We start from the raw sequence: 22,181 nt of genomic DNA on the forward strand, positions 1-22,181 counted from the left end.
AGCAAAAGGATTTGAGTACAGGAGCAGGGAAGTTCTACTGCAGTTGTTCAAGGCCTTGGTGAGACCGCACCTAGAGTATGGTGTGCAGTTTTGGTCCCCTAATCTGAGGAAAGACATTCTTGCCATACAGGGAGTACAAAGAAGGTTCACCAGATTGATTCCTGGGATGGCAGGACTTTCATATGAAGAAAGACTGGATAGACTAGGCTTATACTTACTAGAATTTAGAAGATTGAGTGGGGATCTTATTGAAACGTATAAAATTCTAAAGGGATTGGACAGGCTAGATGCAGGAAGATTGTTTCCGATGTTGGGGAAGTCCAGAACGAGGGGTCACAGTTTAAGGATAAAGGGGAAGCCTTTTAGGACCGAGATGAGGAAAAACTTCTTCACACAGAGAGCAGTGAATCTGTGGAATTCTCTGCCACAGGAAACTGTTGAGGCCAGTTCATTGGCTATATTTAAGAGGAAGTTAGATATGACCCTTGTGGCTAAAGGGATCAGGGGGTATGGAGAGAAAGCAGGTACAGGGTTCTGAGTTGGATGATCAGCCATGATCATACTGAATGGTGGTGCAGGCTCGAAGGGCTGAATGGCCCACTCCTGCACCTATTTTCTATTATTCTACGTTTAATACAAACAATCTACAACCACCCATTACCTTCTGTGGATAAGCCAATTGTGGATACACAAAGCATGGTCCCCAGACCCCTTCAGTCCCTCAGCTACATCATCACTGAAGCCCTCTGTTGATCTCTTCCCTGACACCCTCTCAGTAACCACACCTTGCTGATCCCTTCATTGAATGCTTCTCATTGATCCTGCCCCCACCCTCTGTTGCAGCTCTCCGTCTTGCTTCCATTGCCCTGTCCCTTGTTATCCCTAACATTCTCCTTGTTGCCCCTATTATTCCCTTCTTTGCAGCACCCACCTGCGGTACATGGCTTCCGCCTGCGGGTGCCGGCCATCCTTCAGGGACTGGACGTCGTTAAAGAGGCTACGGATCAGTCCGTCCACTTTGTCCAGGTCATGTTCTAGCACCGCCGTGTTGGTGGGAGCCTTCCCGGCATTCGCCAGGCGGATATCCTGTCCAAAGTAACAGTACACATCATTCCTCACACCTTCCCCACATCACTCCTCATCCCAAAGCTGCCCTACTAAGGGATTCTCCCACTGTGGTGGTCTGTACTGATGGAATGACACACTGTGGCAGTCCATTACTGATGGAGTGACATACTGTAGGGGGACAGTACTGATGGAATAACACATTGTGGTGGTCCAGTACTAATGGTCTGGTACAGATGGAGTGACACAGTGATGGTCCATTACTGATGCAGTGACACACTGTGATGGTCCAGTACTGATGGAGTGACAGACTGTGATGGGCTGGTACTGACAGAGTGACACACTGTGGGGAAACAGTACTGATGGAGTGGCACACTGTACTGGTCCAGTGCTGACGGGGTGACATACTGTGGTGGTCTGGTACTGAGGAAGTGACACACTATCAGAGGAGGGGCGGTCAGTACCGATGGCTTGAAGGTCTAGTACTGGTGGGCAAAGCCACTGTTGTGAGAGGGTGGGGAACAGTACTGAGCATTTGGAGCAAGAAGGCTGCGAGTGAACGGCTGATTTTTCTGAGCGAGGGAGTTTTTTTTACTACTCGGGTTAAAGAGAGGCGAGATTGCGCAGGCACATGACGTCAGCCAGTAGAGCGCAAAAGGTTTAAAAAGAAGACCACCATATCCAGCGGGCAGTGTTGGAGTGGGCAGCGGAGTGAGAGGCAGCAGAGTGACAGGGCTTTGGCTCAACGGGCTTAAGTGGTAACGGGATGAAGCAGGGTAGGAAGTATGTGTGTGAGGCCAGTTTTCTGTGCTCAGTGTCAGATGTGGGGGGGTCCTGGAGTCTTCCAGCCTCCCGGATGGCCATATCTGCACCAGGTGTATCGAGCTACAGCTCCTGAGGGACTGAGTTAGGGAACTGGAGATGTAGCTCGATGACCTTTTGTCTGGTCAGGGAGAGTGAGGAGGTGATAGAGAGGAGTTATAGGCAGGTGGTCACACCGGGGCCACGGGAGACAGACAAGTGGGTCACAGTCAGGAGGCCCTGAAAGAAGACTACAGCGAGTTAGGAAGGAAGTTGAGAAACAGGACCGCAAAGGTAGTAATCTCGGGATTACTGGCTGTGCCAAGCAACAGTGAGTATAGGAATAGGATGAGGTGGAGGATAAATGCGTGGCTGGGAGATTGGAGCAGGGGGCCGGAATTCAGATTTCTGGATCATTGGGACCTCTTTTGGGGCAGGTGTGACCTGTACAAAAAGGACGGGTTGCACTTGAATCCCAGGGGGACCAATATCCTAGAGGGTAGGTTTGCTAAGGCTACTGGGGAGAGTTTAAACTAGAATTGTTGGGGGGTGGGAACCGAACTGAAGAGACTGGGGAACAGAAGGTTAGCTGACAAATAGAGAAAGCTTGTAGACAGTGCGAGAAGGAGGATAGGCAGGTGATAGAGAAGAGACATAATGCAAGGAGTGCTATGAACAAAGTGGATTAGCTTAGAGCATGGATCAGTACTTGGAGCTATGATGTGGTGGCCATTACAGAGACTTGGATGGCTCAGGGACAGGATTGGTTACTTCAAGTGCCAGGTTTTAGATGTTTCAGGAAAGACAGGGAGGGAGGCAAAAGAGGTGGGGGCGATGCACTGTTGATCAGAGATAGTGCCATGGATGCAGAAAAGGTGAACGCCATGGAGGGATTGTCTACGGAGTCTCTGTGGGTGGAGGTTAGGAACAGGAAGGGGTCAATAACTTTACTGGGAGTTTTGTAAAAGGCTGCCTAATAGTACCAGGGATATCGAGGAGCAGATAGGGAAACAGATCCTGAAAAGATGTAATAATAACAGAGTTGTCGTGATGGGAGATCTTAATTCCCCAAATATCAATTGGCATCTCCCTAAAGTGAGGGGTTTAGATGGGGTGCAATTTGTTAGGTGTGTTCAGGAAGGTTTCTTGACACAGTATGTAGATAAGCCTACAAGAGGAGAGGCTGTACTTGATTTGGTATTGGGAAATGAACCTGGTCAGGTGTCAGATCTCTCGGTGGGAGAGCATTTTGGAGATGTTGATCATAATTCTATCTCCTTTACATTAGCATTGGAGAGAATTAGGAACAGACACGTTAGAAAAGTGTTTAATTTGAGTAAGGGGAATTATGAGGCTATCAGGCAGGAAATTGGAGGCTTAAATTGGAAACAGATATTCTCAGGGAAAAGTACAGAAGAAATGTGGCAAATATTCAGGGAATATTTGTGTAGAGCTCTGTGTAGGTACATTCCAATGAGACAGGGAAGTTATGATAGGGTACAGGAACTGTGGTGTACAAAGGCTGTAATAAATCTAGTCAAGAAGAAAAGGAAAACTTACAGAAGGTTCAGAAAGCTAGGTAATGTTAGAGATCTAGAAGATTATAATACTACTAGGAAGGAGATTAATAAGGAAATTAGGAGAGCCAGAAGGGGCCATGAGAAGGCCTTGGTGGGCAGAATTAAGGAAAACCCCAGGGTATTCTACATTGTGAAGAGCAAGAGCATAAGACGTGAAAGAATAGGACCTATCAAATGTGACAGTGTGTATGGAACTGGAGGAAATAGCAGAGGTACTTAATGAATACTTTGCTTCAGTATTCACGATGGAAAAGGATCTTAGTGATTGTAGTGATGACTTGCAGCAAACTGAAAAGCTTGAGGATGTAAATATTAAGAAAGAGGATGTGCTTGAGCTTTTGGAAAGTCACCAAGACTGGACGAAATGTGCCCCAGGCTACTGTGGGAGGTGAGGGAGGAGATTGCTGAGCCTCTGGTGATGATCTTTGCATCATCAATGGGGATGGGAGAGGTTCCCGAAGACTGGAGGGTTGCGGATGTTGTTCATTTATTCAAGAAAGGGAGTAGAGATAGGCCAGGAAATTATAGACAAATGAGTCTTACCTCAGTGGTTGGTAAGTTGATGAAGAAGATCCTGAGAGGCAGGATTTATGAACATTTGGAGAGGTATAGTATGATTAGGAGTAGTCAGCATGGCTTTGTAAAGGGCAGTTCATGCCTCACGAGCCTGACTGAAGTTTTTGAGGATGTGACTAAACACATTGATGAAGAAAGAGCAGTAGATGTAGTGTATATGGATTTCAGCAAGGCATTTAATAAGGTACCCCATGCAAGGCTTATTGAGAAAGTAAGGAGGCATGGGATCCAAGGGGGCATTGTTTTGTGGATCCAGAACTGGCTTGCCCACGGAAGGCAAAGAGTGGTTGTAGATGGGTCATATTCTGCAAGGAGGTCGGTCACCAGTGGAGTGCCTCAGGGATCTGTTCTGGGACCCTTACTCTTAGTGATTTTTATAAATGACCTATATGAGGGTGGAGGGATGGGTTAGTAAGTTTGCTGATGACACAAAGGTTGGAGGTGTTGTGGATGGTGTGGAGGGTTGTCAGAGGTTATAGCAGGACATTGATAGGATGCAAAACTGGGCTGAGAAGTGGTAGATGGAGTTCAACCCAGATAAGTGTGAAGTGGTTCATTTTGGTAGGTCAAATATGATGGTAGAATATAGTATTAATGGTAAGACTCTTGGCAGTGTGGAGGATCAGAGGGATCTTGGGATCCAAGTTCATAGGACACTCAAAGCAGCTGCACTGGTTGACTCTGTGGTTAAGAAGGTGTATGGTGTATTGGCCTTCATCAATTGTGGAATTAAATTTAGGAGCCGAGAGGTAATGTTGCAGCTATATAGGACACTGGTCAGACCCCATGGAGTACTGTGCTCAGGTCATCTCACTACAGGAAGGATGTGGAAGCCATAGAAAGGGTGCAGAGGAGATTTACAAGGATGTTGCCTGGAATGGGGAGCATTCCTTATGAAAACATTTGAGTGAACTCAGCCTTTTCTCTTTGGAGCAAAGGAGGATGAGAGGTGACCTGATAGAGATTATAAGATGATGAGAGGTATTGATCGTGTGGATAGTCAGAGGCTTTTTCCCAGGGCTGAAATGGTTGCCAGAAGAGGACACAGGTTTACAGTGCTGGGGAGTAGGTACAGAGGAGATGTCAGGGGTAAGTCTTTTACTCAGAGAGTGGTGAGTGGGTGGAATGGGCTGCCAGCAACGGTGGTGGAGGTGGTTATGACAGGGTCTTTTAAGAGGCTTTTAGATAGGTACATGGAGCTTAGTAAAGTAGAGGGCTATAGGTAAGCCTTGTAATTTCTAAGGTAGGGACGTGTTCGGCACAACGTCGTGAGCCGAAGGGCCTGTATTGTGCTGTAGGTTTTCTACGTGTCTGTGTTTCTGTGGTGTGACACACTATTGTGACCAGTAGTGATGGTGTGACACACTATGGTGATCTGGTACTAATGGATTGACATCACTGTGGTGGGGGGAGGGGGGTAGTACATTGAAGTGACACACTATGTGATCCAGGACCAGTAATGATGGACTGACACACTGTGGGGAGTATCACACTGTGATGATCTGGTATAGATGGAGTGACACACTGTGGGGAGTGAAGATAGTACTGATGGAGTGACATACTGTGCTGGTCCGGTACTGATGGAGTGATACACTGTGGGGAGACAGTACTGATGGAGTGACACACTGTGGGAATGGGGGTTGAAGATAGTACTGATGGAGTGTCTGCTTCACCATTTCATCATGACTGATTCAGTTTTTCTCAGTCCCAGTCTCTTGCATACTCCCTGTATCCCGTCATGTCCTGACCTACCAGGAGTCTATCAACTACTGCCTTAAATATATATAAAGACTTGGCCTCCTCAACTCCCGGTGGCGAAGAATTCCACAGATTCACCCACCCTCTGGCTAAAGAAAATCCACCTTATCTCCATTCAAAAAGTATGCCACTCTGTTTTGAGTCTGTGTCCTCTGGTCTTAGACTCTCCCACCATAGGAAACATGCTCTCCACATTCAAAATATCAAGGCCTTTCACCAAACGATAGGTTTCAATAAGGTCACCCCTCATTCTTCTGAATTCTAGTGAATACAGACCCAGAGGATGTAGATATAGGAAGGATGTGGAAGCATTGGAAAGGGTACAGAGGAGATTTACCAGGATGCTGCCTGGTTTAGAGAGTATGGATTATGATCAGAGATTAAGGGAGCTAGGGCTTTTCTCTTTGGAGAGAAGGAGGATGAGAGAAGACATGATAGAGGTATACAAGATATTAAGAGGCATAGATAGAGTGGACATCCAGTGCCTCTTCCCCAGGGCACCACTGCTCAGTACAAGAGGACATGGCTTTAAGGTAAGGGGAGGGAAGTTCAAGGGGGATATTAGAGGAAGGTTTTTCACTCAAGAGAGTGGTTGGTGCGTGGAATGCACTGCCTGAGTCAGTGGTGGAGGCAGATACACTAGTGAAATTTAAGAGACTACTAGACAGGTATATGGAGGAATTTAAGGTGGGGGGTTATATGGGAAGCAGGGTTTGAGGGTCGGCACAACATTGTGGGCCGAAGGGCCTGTAATGTGCTGTACTATCTATGTTCTATGTTCAGAGCCATCAGATGTTTTTCCTATGACAAGCCATTCAATTCTGGAATCATTTTCATGAACCACCTTCAAACCCTTGCCAGTTTTAGCACATCCTTTTGGAGGGACCCAAACCTGCTCACAGTATTCTAAGTGAGGCCTCACCAGTGTTTTATAACATTTCAAAATTACAACCTTGCTTTTATATTTTAGGCCTCTTGAAATGAATACTAACATTGCATTTGCCTTCCCCGCCACTGACTCAACCTGCAAAGTTTGCAGACAATGTGAAGCTACATGGAGGAGCAGGTAGTTTTCAGGAAAAAGAGAACAGAAGGACCCAGACAGATTAGGAGAATGGGCACAGAAGTGGTTGATAGAACATAATGTCGAGAAGTGTATGGTCATTCACTTACGGTAGAAGAAATGAAAGGGTGTACTATTTTCTGAATGGAGAGAAAATACAAAAATCTGAGGAGCAAAGAGATTTGGGAGTCCTTTTGTAGGATTCCCCAAAGGTTAATTTGCAGGTCGAGTCTGTGGTGAGGAAAGCAAAAGCAATCTTAGCATCCATTTCAAGAGGACTAGAATATAAAGGCAAGGCTGTAATGTTGTGACTTTATGAAGCACTGATGAGGTCTCACTTCATGTACTGTGAGCAGTTTAGGGTCCCTTGGAAAGGATGTGCTGAAACTGGAGAGAGTTCAAAGAAGGTAGACGAAAAAGATTACAGGATAAAACAGCGTCATATGAAAATTGTTTGATGGCACTAGGCTTATATTCACTGGAGTTCAGAATAATAAGGGGTGACCCAATTGAAATCTATTGAATGATGAAAGGCCTTGATAGAGTGAATGTGGAGAGGATGCTTCCTATGATGAGAGAGTCTAAGACCAGTGATCACAGCCTCAGAATAGAAAGGCATCTTTTTAGAATGGAGAGGAGGAGGATTTTCTTCAGCCAGAGAGTGGTGAATCTGTGGAATTCTTTGTCACGAGCATCTGTGGCCAAGCTTTTTTATATATTTAAGGCAGAGGTTGACAGATTCTTTGTTGGCCAGGGCATGCAAGAGATATGGAGAGAAGGCAGGAGATTGGGGCTGAGAGGAAAATTGGATCAGCCTTGATGAAATGGCAGAGCAGACTCGATGGGCCAAATAGCATAATTCTGCTCCTATGTCATAAGGTCTTATCCCACCCCTCACCCCTTCTTCTTCCTGATCTACTCAATCCCTTTACACTTACCGCTTTGAGGAGACTGTCTGCGTGTTTTAACTGTTCCTCACAGACATTTGAGTCCTGCTCAATCTTCAAGATGATCCGCTGGAATCGCTCCAACCTGTCAGCGACATTTAGGTAGTAGAAACAGTTAATGGGTGGCCTGTTCATTGTGGGCTGAATGGCCTGTTCCTATGCTGTACTGTTCTATGTTTTAATGGGTGCAGGAGTTGAGAATGCATTCATCAGTTGGCAGCCCAATTGAAGGGGTATATGGAGCTCAAAGGAAAGGATCAGGAAGTAATACAAGGCAGCAGTTTGGATAAACAGAGAACACTACAGCACATTACAGGCCTGTATGCTCACCATGTTGTGCTGATGGGTTAATCTAACCTTCTCTCCCACAGAGCCCCCTCCATTTTCCAATTAGAAAAAGCATCAGCTGAATAAAGTCTGACTGGTGCATTGGAACATCAGTGCAGTTAGCAAAACGCTTATTACAGCTTGGAGTGTTCCAGAGTTGGAGTTCAATTCCGACGTCCTTTGTAAGGAGAGCCTCTACTTCCTCCCTGTGGAATGCACAATCCAAAGATGTAGTGAATAGGTTAAATGGTCATGTCAATTGCCTTATCATTAGGTTAGGGTTAAATGAAGATGTCAGGGCTCGTTGGAGCAGTGTTGTTCGAAAGGCTGGAAGGGCCTACTCTGTGCTGTATCACTAAATATGAAAAAATAAATTAAACATGGTCTGACAGCATCTATGGTGGCAGAGGGATGGTCAAATTATCTAGTTGGGACCTTCCATCAGTCCTGAGACACTGTCCCAAAACACCAACCTCAGACACCGTCCTGAGACACAGTCCCGGCACCAATGAGATACAGACCTGAGACACGGACCTCAGACACCGACCCGACTCACTGACCTCAGACACCGACCCTAATCAGCGACCACGCCTCAGGTCAGCGTGCATGGTCAGTGCCTCAGGTTAATGTCACCAACCTGAGGCACTGACCAGACGCACTGCTCTGAGGCATTGACCTGAGACACCAACCCGAGGCACCAATGAGATACAAACCTGAGACACCGTCCTGACTCACCAACCTCAGACACAGACCCGGCTCACCGACCTCTGACATTGTCCTGACTCATTGACCTGAGACACCGTCCTGACTCACTGACCCTAGCGATTAACTTGCGGCATTGACCTTAGACACCGACCTGAAGCACCAAAATTAAAGAAAGACCAATTTTGCTGGTATCAGAAAAGATCTGACTTAGCTTTGTCTCAGCTTTGACCAGTGGCCAATCTGGACATCAGATGTTAGGAGAGGAAGGTACTTCAATCAGGTCCACCAGCCAAGGATAAAAAGCAGGAGCAGTTCGTGGTAGTGTAATAGAGCTTTGACCAGCAATCATTCAGCATCTGGGATTGATTAGTAAGAGTAAATTAAATGAAGGCAGGGGCAAGCATAGTGCCCATTGTCTGAGCGGACAAAGTCAGAGTGGTCGTAAGGCTTTAAGTCTTTGAGGTTTCAGCAAAGACAGACTTCACTCAGAGAAAGCAAAGGAAAGAAAAGTGTTTTTTTCCCTTCTCTTCTTTATAACTGCTCATCTGCTTCAGAAGAGATGCCAGGCAGGATGGTAAAATGTTCCTCTTGCAAGATGTGGAAGGCAGGGAGACCTCCAGTGTCTCTGATAGCTACAACTGCGAGAAGTGCATCCAGCTGCAGTTTCTAAAAAACCACGCTAAGGAGATGGAGCTTAAACTGGATGAACTCCCGATCATTAGGGAGGCTGAAGGGGTGATACAGGACTTATAGAGAGGTAGTTACACCCAAGGTGCAGGACGTAGGAAATTGGGTGACAGTCAGGAAGGGGAAAATGGTTAAGGAGCCAGTGTAGAGTACCCCTTTGGCCATCCCCCTCAACAACACTTTGGATACTGTAGGGGGGTGGATGATCTAACAGAGGAAAGTCACAGTGCTTGGGTCTCTGACATTAAAATGGGTCTACCTCTGTGATTTGGAAGGGAAGGGATTAGAGAAGAGGCACACTGTGGTGAAAAGGGATTTGTTAGGGGAATGGCCAGGAGGTTCTCTGAAGGAGAATGAGATTCCTGGATGAGGGTCTGGGAAAATCTCGGATCGAGTCCTCAGCATTCTTAAGTGGGAGGATGAACAGGAAAAAGTTGTGGTCCATATAGGTGTGCATAGGGAGTACAAGGAGTTTGGTGCTGTTAAAGGGCAGGGACTATCACGGTAGTGATCTCAGGATTGCTATCAGTGCCACATGCTAGTGAAGCTAGAACTAGGAAGATTATACAGTTTAATACGTAGCTAAGGAATGGTGTAGGAGGCAGGATGGGCATAAGATATTTTGATCATTGTCCTCTCTTCCAGTGAAGGTGGGACCTATACAGAAGGGATGGTCGTACCTGAACTGGAGTGGGACTAATATCCTAACAGGAAGGTTTGTTAATGCTGCACAGGGGAGTCTAAACTAGAGTTGCAGGGGGACGGGAACCAGAGTGCCATAATATTTAGGGGAGAGGTTGTGCAGGCAGATATTGGTAACTCAGACAAAGCTATGAATCAAAAGATTGAGCATGGTGCGACTAGTGCCCCAAACTGCCTAAATTTCAATGCAAGAAGTATCATAGCAAAGGCGGATAACAGTGCTGAAGATGAGGTAGCTGGTTTACAAACAGAGGAGAGATAGGGCAAAACTGCAGTCAACAGGATAAGTTGCAACACGGCAGATAAAATTATAAAAGATGAATACAGGACTGAATGCGCACTATACGGCATAAGGTAGATAAACTTGTAGCACAGTTACAGATTGACAAGCATGATGTTGTAGGTATCACTGAACCATGGCTGAAAGAAGATTACAGCTAGGAGCTTAATGTCCAAGGATACACATTGTAATGAAAGATCAGGCAGGAAAGCAGAGAGGGTGGTGCTGCTCTCTTGGTAAAAGTGAAATCAAATCATTAGAAAGAGGTGACATAGGTCAGAAGATGTTAGAACATAGAAATCTACAGCACATTTCAAGTCAATTGGCCCACAATGTTACGTCAACCATGTAACCTACTTTAGAAACTGGCTAGAATTTCCTTACAGCATAGCCCTTTATTTTTCTAAGCTCCACGTACCTATCTAAGAGTTTCTTAAAAGACCCTACTGTATCCATCTCTACCATTAACAGTGCACTCTACACATCCAGCATTTTCTGGGTGAAAAACTTATGCTTGATATTCCTCCTGTACCTACTTCCAAGCACCTTAAAACTATGACCCCTTGTGTTAGCCATTTCAGCCCTGGGAAAAAGCCTCTGGCTATCCACACGGTCAATGCCTCTCATCATCTTAAACACCTTGATCAGCTCACCCTTTATCCTCCATCGCTCCAAGGAGAAAAGGCCAAGTTCACTCAACCTATTCTCATACGGCATGCTCTCCAATCCAAGGACTTACATCCCTGTAAATCTCCTCTGCACTCTCTCTATAGTATTCAAGTCCTTCCTACAGTGAGGTGACCAGAACTGAACACAGAACTCCAAGTGATGTCCAAAAGATCTTATATAAGTTTAACATTACTACACAGCTTTTGAACTCAATCCCACAGTTGAAGGCCGTCACACCATACGCCTTATTAACAACACTGTCAACCTGCACAGCAGCTTTGAGTGTCCCATCGACATGGACTCCAAATCCTTATTGATCCGCCACACTGCCAAGAGTCTTACCATTAATATTATATTTTGTCTTCAAATTTGTCCTACCAAAATGAACCACTTCTCACTTATCTGGGTTGAACTCCATCTGCCACTTCTCAGCCCAGTTCTACATCCTATCGATATTGCACTGTAACCTCTGACAACCCTCCACACTATCCATAACACCCCCAACTTTTGTGTCAATAACAATAGACAGTAGGTGCAGGAGTAGTCCATTCGGCCCTTCTAGCCAGCACCGCCATTCACTGTGATCATGGCTGGTCATACACAATCAGTATCCCGTTCCTGCCCTCTCCCCATATCCCTTGACCCCGCTATCTATAAGAGCTCTATCTAACTCTCTCTTGAATGCATCCAGAGACTTGGCCTCCACTGCCTTCTGGGGCAGAGCATTTCACATATCCACCACTCTCCGGGTGAAAGTTTTTCCGCATCTCTGTTCTAAATGGCCTACCCCTTATTCTTAAACTGTAGCCTCTAGTTCTGGACTCACCCATCAGCGGGAACATGCTTCCTGCCTCCAGCGTGTCTAATCATTAATGTATATTGTAAACAGCTGCGGTCCCAGCACCGAACCTTGCGGTACCCCACTGGTCACAGCCTGCCATTCCGAAAGGGACCCGTTAATCGCTACTCTTTGTTTCCTGTCAGCCAGCCAATTTTCAATCCATATCCAATTTTCAATACTCTGCCCCCAATACCATGTGCCCTAATTTTGTCCACTAATCTCCTATGTGGGACTTCATCAAAAGCTTTCTGGAAGTCCAGGTACACTACATCCACTGGCTCTCCCTTGTCCATTTTCATAGTTACATCCTCAAAAAACTCCAGAAGATTAGTCAAGTATGATTTTCTCTTCATAAATCCATGCTGACTCGGACTGATCCTTGTACTGCTATCCAAATGTGTCGTAATTTCCTCTTTTATAATTGACTCCAGCATCTTTCCCACCACTGACGTCAGGCTAACCGGTCTATAATTCCCTGTTTTCTCTCTCCCCCCTTTCTTGAAAAGAGGGACAACATTACCACCCTCCAATCAGCAGGAACTGTTCCTGAATCTATAGAACATTGGAAAATGATTATCAATGCGTCCACAATTTCTAGAGCCACCTCTTTAAGTACCCTGGGATGCAGACCATCAGGTCCTGGGGACTTATCAGCCTTCAGACTCAACAGTCTATCCAACACCGTTTCTTGCCTAATATAAATTTCCTTCAGTTCATCCTTTACCCTAGTTCCTTTGGCCACTATTACATCTGGGAGATTGTTTGTGTCTTCCCTAGTGAAGACAGATCCAAAGTACCTGTTCAACTCATCTGCCATTTCCTTGTTCCCCATAATAAATTCACCCGTTTCTGTCTTCAATGGCCCAATTTTGGTCTTAACTATTTTTTTGCTATTCACATATCTAAAGAAGTTTTTACTATCCTCCTTTATATTCCTCGCTAGTTTACCTTCGTACCTCATTTTTTCTTGGTGTATTGCCTTTTTTGTTATCTTCTGTTGCTCTTTAAAAGCTTCCCAGTCCTCCGGTTTCCCGCTCATCTTTGCTATGTTATACTTCTTCTCTTTTATTTTTACACTGCCCTTTACTTCCCTCGTCAGCCACGGCCGCCCCTTACTCCCCTTAGGATCTTTCTTCCTCTTTGGAATGAACCGATCCTGCACCTTCTGCATTATTCCCAGAAATACCTGCCATTGTTGTTCCACTGTCTTCCCTGCTAGGGTATTGTTCCATTGAACATTGGCCAGCTCCTCCTTCATAGCTCCATAGTTCCCCTTGTTCAACTGTAATACTGACACATCCGATTTTCCCTTCTCCTTCTCAAATTGTAGGTTAAAACATATCATATTATGGTCACTACCTCCTAATGGTTTCTTTACCTCGATCTCCCTGATCAAATACGGTTCATTGCACAACACTAACTCTAGAATTGCCTTCTCCCTGGTAGGCTCCAGTACAAGCTGTTCTAAGAATCCATCTCGGAGGCACTCCACAAACTCCCTTTCTTGGGGTCCAGTACCATTCTGATTCTCCCAGTCTACCTGCATGTTGAAGTCCCCCATGACAACTGTATCATTACCTTTGCGACATGCCAATTTTAACTCTTCATTCAATTTACACCCTACATCCAGACTGCTGTTTGGGGGTCTGTAGATAACTCCCATTAGGGTCTTTCTACCCTTAGAATTTCTCAGTTCTATCCATACTGACTCTACATCCCCAGATTCTATGTCCCCCCCTCGCAAGGGACTGAATATCATTCCTCACCTACAGAGCCACCCCACCCCTCTGCCGTCAGTCTGTCCTTTCGATAAGATGTATATCCTTGAATATTCATTTCCCAGGCCCTGTCCGCTTGAAGCCATGTCTCAGTTATTCCCACAACATCGTACTTGCCAATTTCCAACTGAGCCTCAAGCTCATCTACTTTATTCCTTATACTTCGTGCATTCATATATAATACTTTTAATTTGTTAGTCCCCTCTCCTTTCATATCAATTCCTATTTCACTTGGCCATACTGTATGATCTCTTCTTGAGCTTTCTATTCCATTGATTCTGTTGTCCTTTTTAACTTTTCTTATTTTCACTTTCCCTTTAACTCCATCCTTATATTTCTAGTTCATCCCCTCCCCCCCACTACTTAGTTTAAACACATCCGTGTTGCAGTGGCAAACCTGTCTGCCAGAATGCTGGTCCCCCACCTATTAAGGTGCAACCCGTCCCTTTTGTACAATTCATCCCTACCCCAAAACAGATCCCAGTGGTCCAAGAATGTAAATCCTTGCTTCCTGCACCAGTTCCTCAGCCACACATTCAGATCCATTATCTCCCTGTTCCTGCCCTCTCCAGCACGAGGAACTGGAAGCAAACCAGAGATAACCACTCTGGAAGTCCTGCTTTTCAGCCTTCTTCTGAGTTCTCTGAAGTCCCGCTGCAGAATGTCCTTCCTCTTCTTTCCGATGTCATTTGTGCCGACGTGCACTACCACTTCCGGCTGTTCACCTTCACCCTTGAGGATTCCCTGCAATCGGTCAGTGATGTCCTCTTACTATGGAGTCCCCTACTACCACGGCTCTTCCTGATGTCTGACTCCTTGGCTCTGCTTCTGCACCAATTTTCGGCTCGCAGACCTGTCTGCCTCTCAGACTGGCAGTATCTTCTGTCCTGACAGCTTCCAAGAGGGTGAACCTGTTTACAAGAGGTACTTTCCCTGGGGTCTGCTGTACTTCAAACATCCTTTACTTCCTCATTGTCGCCCCCTTTCTCTCTTCCGGTATCCTTGGTGTAACAACCTCACTGTAGGTCCTGTCCAGAAAACTCTCATTTTCACAGATAAACCTGAGGTCATCCAGTTCTTTCTTCAGTGCAGCAACATGCTCCTTCAGAAGCTGAATCTGGACACACTTTCCACAGCTGTAGCAGCTGGGGGCACCATCAGTGTCCCTGACCTCCCACATTATGCATGTAGCACACTGAATCAGCTTAGCAGTCATGTCTTGATCATGATCATGTGTGCAGAACGCACACCCTGATGGTCTGTTTATTGTCGCCAGTGATTTCAACCACACGAATCTGAAGTCAGTGCTCCCCAAATTCCATCAGTATGTAGACTTTGCAACGAGGGGGGAGAACGCGTTGGACCTGGTTTACACAAACATCCCCGACGTGTACCGGGCAGAGCTCCACCCCCACCTCAGCTACTCAGACCACATCTCTGTTTTGCTAATCCCAGCATACAGACCTCTTGTCAGACGTTCCAGACCAGTTCAGAAGCAGGTGAAAATCTGGCCAGCAGGAGCTATCTCTGCTCTTCAAGGCTGCTTTGAGCACACTGACTGGCACATGTTCAGGGAGGCTGCAACCGATGGCAACTCTACCAACATCACAGCATCAGTGAACAGCTACATCAGCAAGTGCATTGATGATGTTTCTCTGTCCAAGACCATCACTATACGCGCTAACCAGAAACCATGGATGACCGCGGAGGTGCGTGCACTGCCGAGGACCTATGACTCTGCCTTCAGAGCAGGCGACAAGGCAGCTCTAACAACAGCAAGGGTCAAACTGTCCTGAGCCATCAGAGGGGCAAAGCGTGCACACGCCCAGCTGATCTACAACCACTTCCAGAACAGCGGTGACACGCGGCGTATGAGGAAGGGCATCCAGGACATCACCATTTACAGGACAACATCACCTGACTGTGCAGGTGATGCCTCCCTCCCAGATGCGCTGAATAATTTCTACGTCCGGTTTGAGGCGGAAAATGATGTGGCGGCGAGGAAGTCCACCTCTCCTACAAATGACCAGGTGCTGTGTCTCACCGTGGCCGACGTGAGAAGAACCCTGTGCAGGGTCAACCCACGGAAGGCTGCTGGACCAGACAACATCCCTGGTAGAGTGCTCAGAGGATGTGCAGACCAGCTAACAGATGTTCTCACTGACATCTTCAACATCTCCCTGAGCAGCACCACTGTACCAACGTGCTTCAAGGCTGCCACCATCGTCTCCGTGCCGAAGAAGTCTTCAGTGTCCTGCCTGAATGACTACCGTCTCATTGCACTTACATCCATCATCATGAAGTGTTTCGAGAGGCTTGTCATGAGGAATATCAAGACCTGCTGGCCCCCTCACTGGACCCCCTGCAGTTTGTGTACCGTCCCAACCGCTCAACAGATGACGCCATTGCCACCACCCTCCACCTGGCCCTAACCCACCTGGACAAAAAAGACACATATGTTCGAATGCTGTCCATAGATTTCAGTTCAGCATTCAACGCAATCATCCCTCAAAAACTGATTGGAAAGCTGAGCCTACTGGGCCTGAACACCTCCCTCTGCAACTGGATCCTAGACTTCCTGACTGGGAGACCTCAGTCAGTCCGGATCGGGAGCAGCATCTCCAACACCATCACACTGAGCACGGGGGCTCCCCAGGGTTGTGTGCTCAGTCCACTGCTGTTCACCCTGCTGACCCATGACTGTGCTGCAACACACAGCTCGAACCATATCTTCAAGTTTATCAATGACACAACCGTAGTGGGTCTCATCAACAAGAACGACGAGTCAGCTTACAGAGAGGAGGTGCAGCGGCTAACGGACTGGTGCTGAGCCAACAACCTGTATCTAAGTGTGAACAAAACAAAGGAGATGGTTGTTGACTTCAGGAGGGCTGGGAGCGACCACGCCCCGCTGAACATTGACGGCTCCTCGGTAGAGATCTTAAAGAGCACCAAATTTCTTGGTGTTCACCTGACGGAGAATCTCACCTGGTCCCTCAACATAAGCTCCCACAGCAAAGAAAGCCCAGCAGCGTCTCTACTTTCTACAAAGGTTGAGGAAAGTCCATCTCCCATCCCCCATCATCATCACATTCTACAGGGGTTGTATTGAGAGCATTCTGAGCAGCTGCATCACTGCCTGTTCGGAAATTGCACCATCTCAGATCGCAAGACCCTGCAGTGGATAGTGAGGTCAGCTGAGAAGATCATCGGGGTCTCTCTTCCCACCATCATGGACATTTACACGACACGCTGCATCCGCAAAGGAAACAGCTTTATATAGGATCCCATGTACCCCTCATACAATCTCTTCTCCCTCCTGCCATCTGGGAAAAGGCTCCGAAGCATTCGGGCTCTCACGACCAGAATATGTAACAGTTTCTTCCCCCAAGCTATCAGACTCCTCAATACCCAGAGCCTGGACTGACAACTTGCCCTGTTGTCCTGTTTATTATTTATTGTAATGCCTGCACTGTATTTGTGCAATTTACGCAGTCCTGTGTAGGTCTGTAGTCTAGTGTAGCTTTCTCTGTGTTTTTTTTTTTACGTAGTTCAGTCTAGTTTTTGTACTGTGTCATGTAACACCGTGGTCCTGAAAAACGTTGTCTCATTTTTACTATGTACTATACCAGCAGTTATGGTCAAAATGACAAAAAAGTGACTTGACTTGACTTAAGGGGAACATGAAGGGAAATTTCATCACTCAGAGGGCCGTGAGAGTGTGGAATGAGTTGCCAGCACAAGTGGTGAATGCAGGTTTGATTTCAACATTTAAGAAAAGTTTGAATAGGTATATAGATGGGAGGGGTACGGAGGGCTATGGTCCCAGTGCAGGTCGATGGGGCTGGTCAGTTCAAATGATTAAGTGGTTTTAAATAGACTAGATGGGCTGATGGGCTTGTTTCTGTACTGTATCTTTCTATGACTCTATGACTCTGTTATCCCTGGTGATGTCGGAAGGGTAATAACAGTATCTGAACCTGGTGGTGTGCAATCTAAGGCTCTTGTATCTCCTGCCTGATGATAGTAGCAAGAAGAGAGCATGGCTTGGGATGCTAAGAGTCCCTGATGATGGATACTGCTTTCTTGCAGCAAAACTCTGTGTAAATGCATTCAGTGGTGAGAAAGACTTTGCCTATGATGGACTGGACTGTATCCCCCAACCACTTTCTATAGATTTTTACATTCCTGTGCATTGGTGGTTCCATACCAGGTCATGATGCAACCAGTCAGGATACTCTGCACTGTGCATCTATAAAGGTTTGTCATAGTTTTAGAAAACATGCTGAACCTGTGCAAACTTCTACGACAAAAGAGACATTGTTCTGCCTTCTTTGTGATGATATGTAAGTGCTGGTCCTAGGACAGATTGCTAATAAAAGGAATTTAAAGTTACTGACTCTCTCCAGCTCTGATCCTCTAATGCCTATTGGGCAATAGAATTGCGAATTAGGACAACGGGGCAGAGAATTGGGGCAATGGGATTATGGGAATCATTGGATGGAAGTAGCACAAACACAATGTGCTCAGTGGTTATTTTGTACTGAAATTGTACTACAAAGATGTGTTTCCCCAATGAACCTCGGCAGCCACATAAACTCAGCATCAGCACTGACCTCTCAAACTCGCTGCGCAAAATTCTCTCCCTCTCCAAGATGGAGACGTGAAGCTTTCCCCATTCCTTCTCCACGTCGATGGGATAGTAACCAGCAGGAACTTTCAGCTGACCGCCTTGTACAGCAGCCTGAACAACAGCACAATAAGACAGGACTCAGTGATTATTGTGTCTGGGTATGAGGAGGGACTGACCCAGTACTGGGGAGAAGGGAAGATCCCAGATTCAGGAAGGGACACAGACACAGACGGAGGGTGAGGAATTGACCCGGTTGGCTGGGGAGCGGGGTAGAAGGAAACATCACAAATTCAGGAAGGGACACAGGCACAGAACAAAAAGAAGTGGCGCAGACTGAGGAGGAGGTACTGACTCAAGGGAGGGGTGTGAGGAGAGATACAGATCCAAGGGGAGGTCACAGACATAGACTGAGGGGGAAGAGCGAACTGGGCAGTGGGGTTGAGAAGGGGCACATATCCAGTCCTTCTGGGAATCTCGGAGAGTCTGTACTCCTCCTACTCACAGTCACATTTCAAACAGAGAGTCAGGCAGGCTGAAGCAACCACCAACCTCAAAGGATTTGAAGACAGTTTTGCTCTTGTTTTTCTCAATCTCTTTAATGGGCAAATCAGATTCTTTAAACTTGAGGAACTGTCTCCAGAGAACCTAAGAAATACAATGTTCACTGTTACAGTAATGGCAATGATCAAGGCCCATTTACTACCCTTCCAACTTGCTTTCCACTCACCTCCATCTCCTCATAAGTCCCTGGGAATCTCCTCTCCTCAAACATTGTAATGTGGTGTCGGATCCACTGTAGCAGCAAGGTCACCAGCTCGTAATATTCTTGCCAGTGAAGTTCAATCTCCTGCAGTTACAAAACCTTGTATGAGCGGGGAAGTGTGTGATGGGAAATGGTGGTCAGGATGTGCAATGGGATACAGTAGTTGAGAATGCGGGCCAGATGAACGATTGGAGATGGTGGACAGGAACATGTGGACCAGGTGTGCATATGAGGTGATGATAAGAAACACGTGGGCCAGATGTGCATGTGAGATTGTGATCAGGAACATGTGGACCAGATGTGCATTGGGAGATGGATGATTGGGAATGTGGGCCAGATGTGCATATGAGATGGTGATCAAGAATATGGATTAGATGTGCCATGGTAAATGGTGGTTAGGAATGTAGGGCAGAGATGCCATGGTAGATGGTGGTTGGGAATGTAGGGCAGAGATGCCATGGTAGATGGTGGTTGGGAATGTAGGGCAGAGATGCCATGGTAGATGGTGGTTAGGAATGTAGGGCAGAGGTGCCATGGAAGACGGCGGCCAGGAAGGCAGGGCAGAGATGCCATGGTAGATGGTGGTTGGGAATGTAGGGCAGAAGTGCCATGGAAGATGGCGGTCAGGAATGTGGACCAGATGTGTATTTGAGAATATGGCCCAAATGCTGCTTCACCAATAATTCAACAGTACTCACGTTGGCTCGGACCCCTGATTCCACACTGGGGACCCTTGGTAGGGCATCATATAAAGAAGACACATAGGTGATGATTGACTTCTCATCCGGATGGGGGACGTCCACATCTACAAGAGAGAAGTGATGAAAATCAGTGAGAGAGTGCGGAATGTGAAGCAGGAGGGAGAGGAGGGGGGAGGGAGGGGGAGGGAGAGAGTGGGAGGGAGGAGGAGAGGGGGAGGGAGGGAGAGGACATAAGATATAGGTGCTTAATGTCCAAGGATACACAAAGCATCGAAAGGACAGGCAGGAGGCAGAGCAGGTGGTTTGGTTCTGTTGGTAAAAATTGAAATCAAATGAAACAGGTGACATAGGCTCATTAGGTGTTGAATTGTTGTAGACGGAGTTAAGGAATTGCAAGGATTAAAATGACCCTGATGGGAGTTGCATATAGACTCCCAAACAGTAGTTAGGATGTGGTCTAGAAGTTACAACAGAAGATGAAAATGCATGCCAAAAGGGCAGTTAGAATAGTCATGGGGGATTTCAATATGCAGGTATATTGGGAAAGTAAGGTAGGCGCAGGATTCAAAGAGAGGGAATTTCTAGAATGAGATGGCTTTTTAGAGCAAGTTAATGAGAAGCATTAATCGTGTGGATAGTCAGAGGCTTTTTCCCAAGGCTGAAATGGCTAGCACGAGAGGGCATAGGCTTAAGGTGCTTAGAAGTAGGTACAGAGGAGATGTCAGGGGTAAGCTTTTTATGCAGAGAATGGTGAGTGCGTGGAATGGGCTGCCGGCGGTGCTGGTGGAGGTGGAAACGGTAGGGTTTTTTAAGAGACTCCTGGATAGGTACATGGAGCTTAGAAAAATAGAGGGCTATCGGTAAAGCCTAGGTAGTTCTAAGGTAGGGACATATTCGGCACAGCTTTGTGGGCCGAAGGGCCTGTTGGTGCTGTAGGCTTTGTATGTTTCTATGTTTTCTATGGTTGAGCCCACTAGTGGATCAGCACTTCTGCGGTGGGTGTTGTGCAATGAACCAGAATTGATTAGAGAGCTTAAGGTAAAAGAACCTGAGGGGAAAGTGATCCTAAAGTCAGATATATTATTACAGTAGAATAAAGGGAATTACAGAGGCATGAGAGAGGAGTTGGTCAGAATTGATTAGAAGAGAACACTGGCGAGGATGATGGCAGAGCAGCAATGGCAGGAATTTTTGACAGCAGTTTGGATGGCACAGGATATATACATCTCAAAGAGGAAGAAGTATTCTAAAGGAAAGATGACACAACCATGGCTAACAAGGGAAGTCAGAGCCAACATAAAAGCCAAAGGGAGGGCACACAATAGAGAAAAAATTAGTGGAAAGTTATGGAATTGGGAAGCTTTTACATACCAACAGAAGGCAACTAATAAAATCATTAAGAAAGTAAGCTAACCAATAATATATAAGAGGATACCAAATGTAGATAAAAGAGAGGTGAGAGTGGATATCAGACTGCTGGAAAACGATGCTGGAGAGGTAGCAATGGGGGACAACAAAATGTTGGAAAAAAACTGGAAAAAGTATTTTGCATCAGTCTTCACAGTATGGTGGAAGCTCCAGGTGTCAGAGGTTATGAAGTATGTTACCATTACTGGAGAGAAGGTTCTTAGGAAACTGAAACGTCTGAAGGTAGATAAGTCACCTGGACCAGATGGTGTATAGCCCAGGGTCTGAAAGAGATGGATGAAGAGATTGTGGAGGCATCACTAATGATCTTTCATTAGACTCTGTAATGGTTCCAGAAGACTGAAAAACTGCAAACAAGAGAAAATAGGCAGCTGTGGAGGCTAAATCCTGATAGATTCTTGATTGGTCAGGGCATGAAGGGATATGACGGGGTGGGGTGGGAAAGGCAGTGAGACAGGGGCTGAGGAAAAGTGGATCAGCCATGATGAAATGGCGTAGCAGACTCAATGCGCCAAATGGCCTAATTTTGTTCCTATATCTTATGATCTTAAAAGTGATCTTCCTTGAATCTCTGGTGTGAGGAGGATCACAGAGGATTAGAATATTACAAACGTGACATACCTGTTTAAGAAGGGAAGGTAGAAAAAAAGCAGGGTACGACAGACCCATTAATAAACTTGACAGCTAGCACATTTTAGACTCCATTATTAAGGATGAAATTTCGGAGCAAGATTTACAAGTGTTGTTATGTTTAATGTAATGTGTAAGTTAGAAGTAATTTATATTAAGATTTATATTAACTTACAATTGTCATTTTTGTATAGTACTCTGCTACTGGAGTAAAAGGATAATCCTCTTGCATTTATACCTTGGGAAT

The 22,181-nt window shown here is 46.1% G+C and overlaps 1 protein-coding gene across 15 annotated transcripts in view; it reads right to left on the reverse strand.

The window, feature by feature from the left end:
- Positions 1-22,181, reverse strand: part of LOC140732488 (plectin-like) — a 384,936-nt gene that overhangs the window by 151,415 nt on the left and 211,340 nt on the right. For all 15 annotated transcript variants that reach the window (XM_073055248.1, XM_073055247.1, XM_073055243.1 and 12 more), the window contains 6 exons: positions 19,874-19,980; positions 19,140-19,259; positions 18,962-19,057; positions 18,396-18,523; positions 7,782-7,875; positions 932-1,086 (listed from right to left, as the gene is read on the reverse strand). In XM_073055248.1, the coding sequence (XP_072911349.1) occupies positions 932-1,086; positions 7,782-7,875; positions 18,396-18,523; positions 18,962-19,057; positions 19,140-19,259; positions 19,874-19,980 (700 nt within the window). The remainder of the gene's footprint in view (positions 1-931; positions 1,087-7,781; positions 7,876-18,395; positions 18,524-18,961; positions 19,058-19,139; positions 19,260-19,873; positions 19,981-22,181) is intronic.

Source organism: Hemitrygon akajei, chromosome 8 (assembly GCF_048418815.1).
Source record: "Hemitrygon akajei chromosome 8, sHemAka1.3, whole genome shotgun sequence".
Classification (NCBI taxonomy): Eukaryota; Metazoa; Chordata; class Chondrichthyes; order Myliobatiformes; family Dasyatidae; genus Hemitrygon; species Hemitrygon akajei.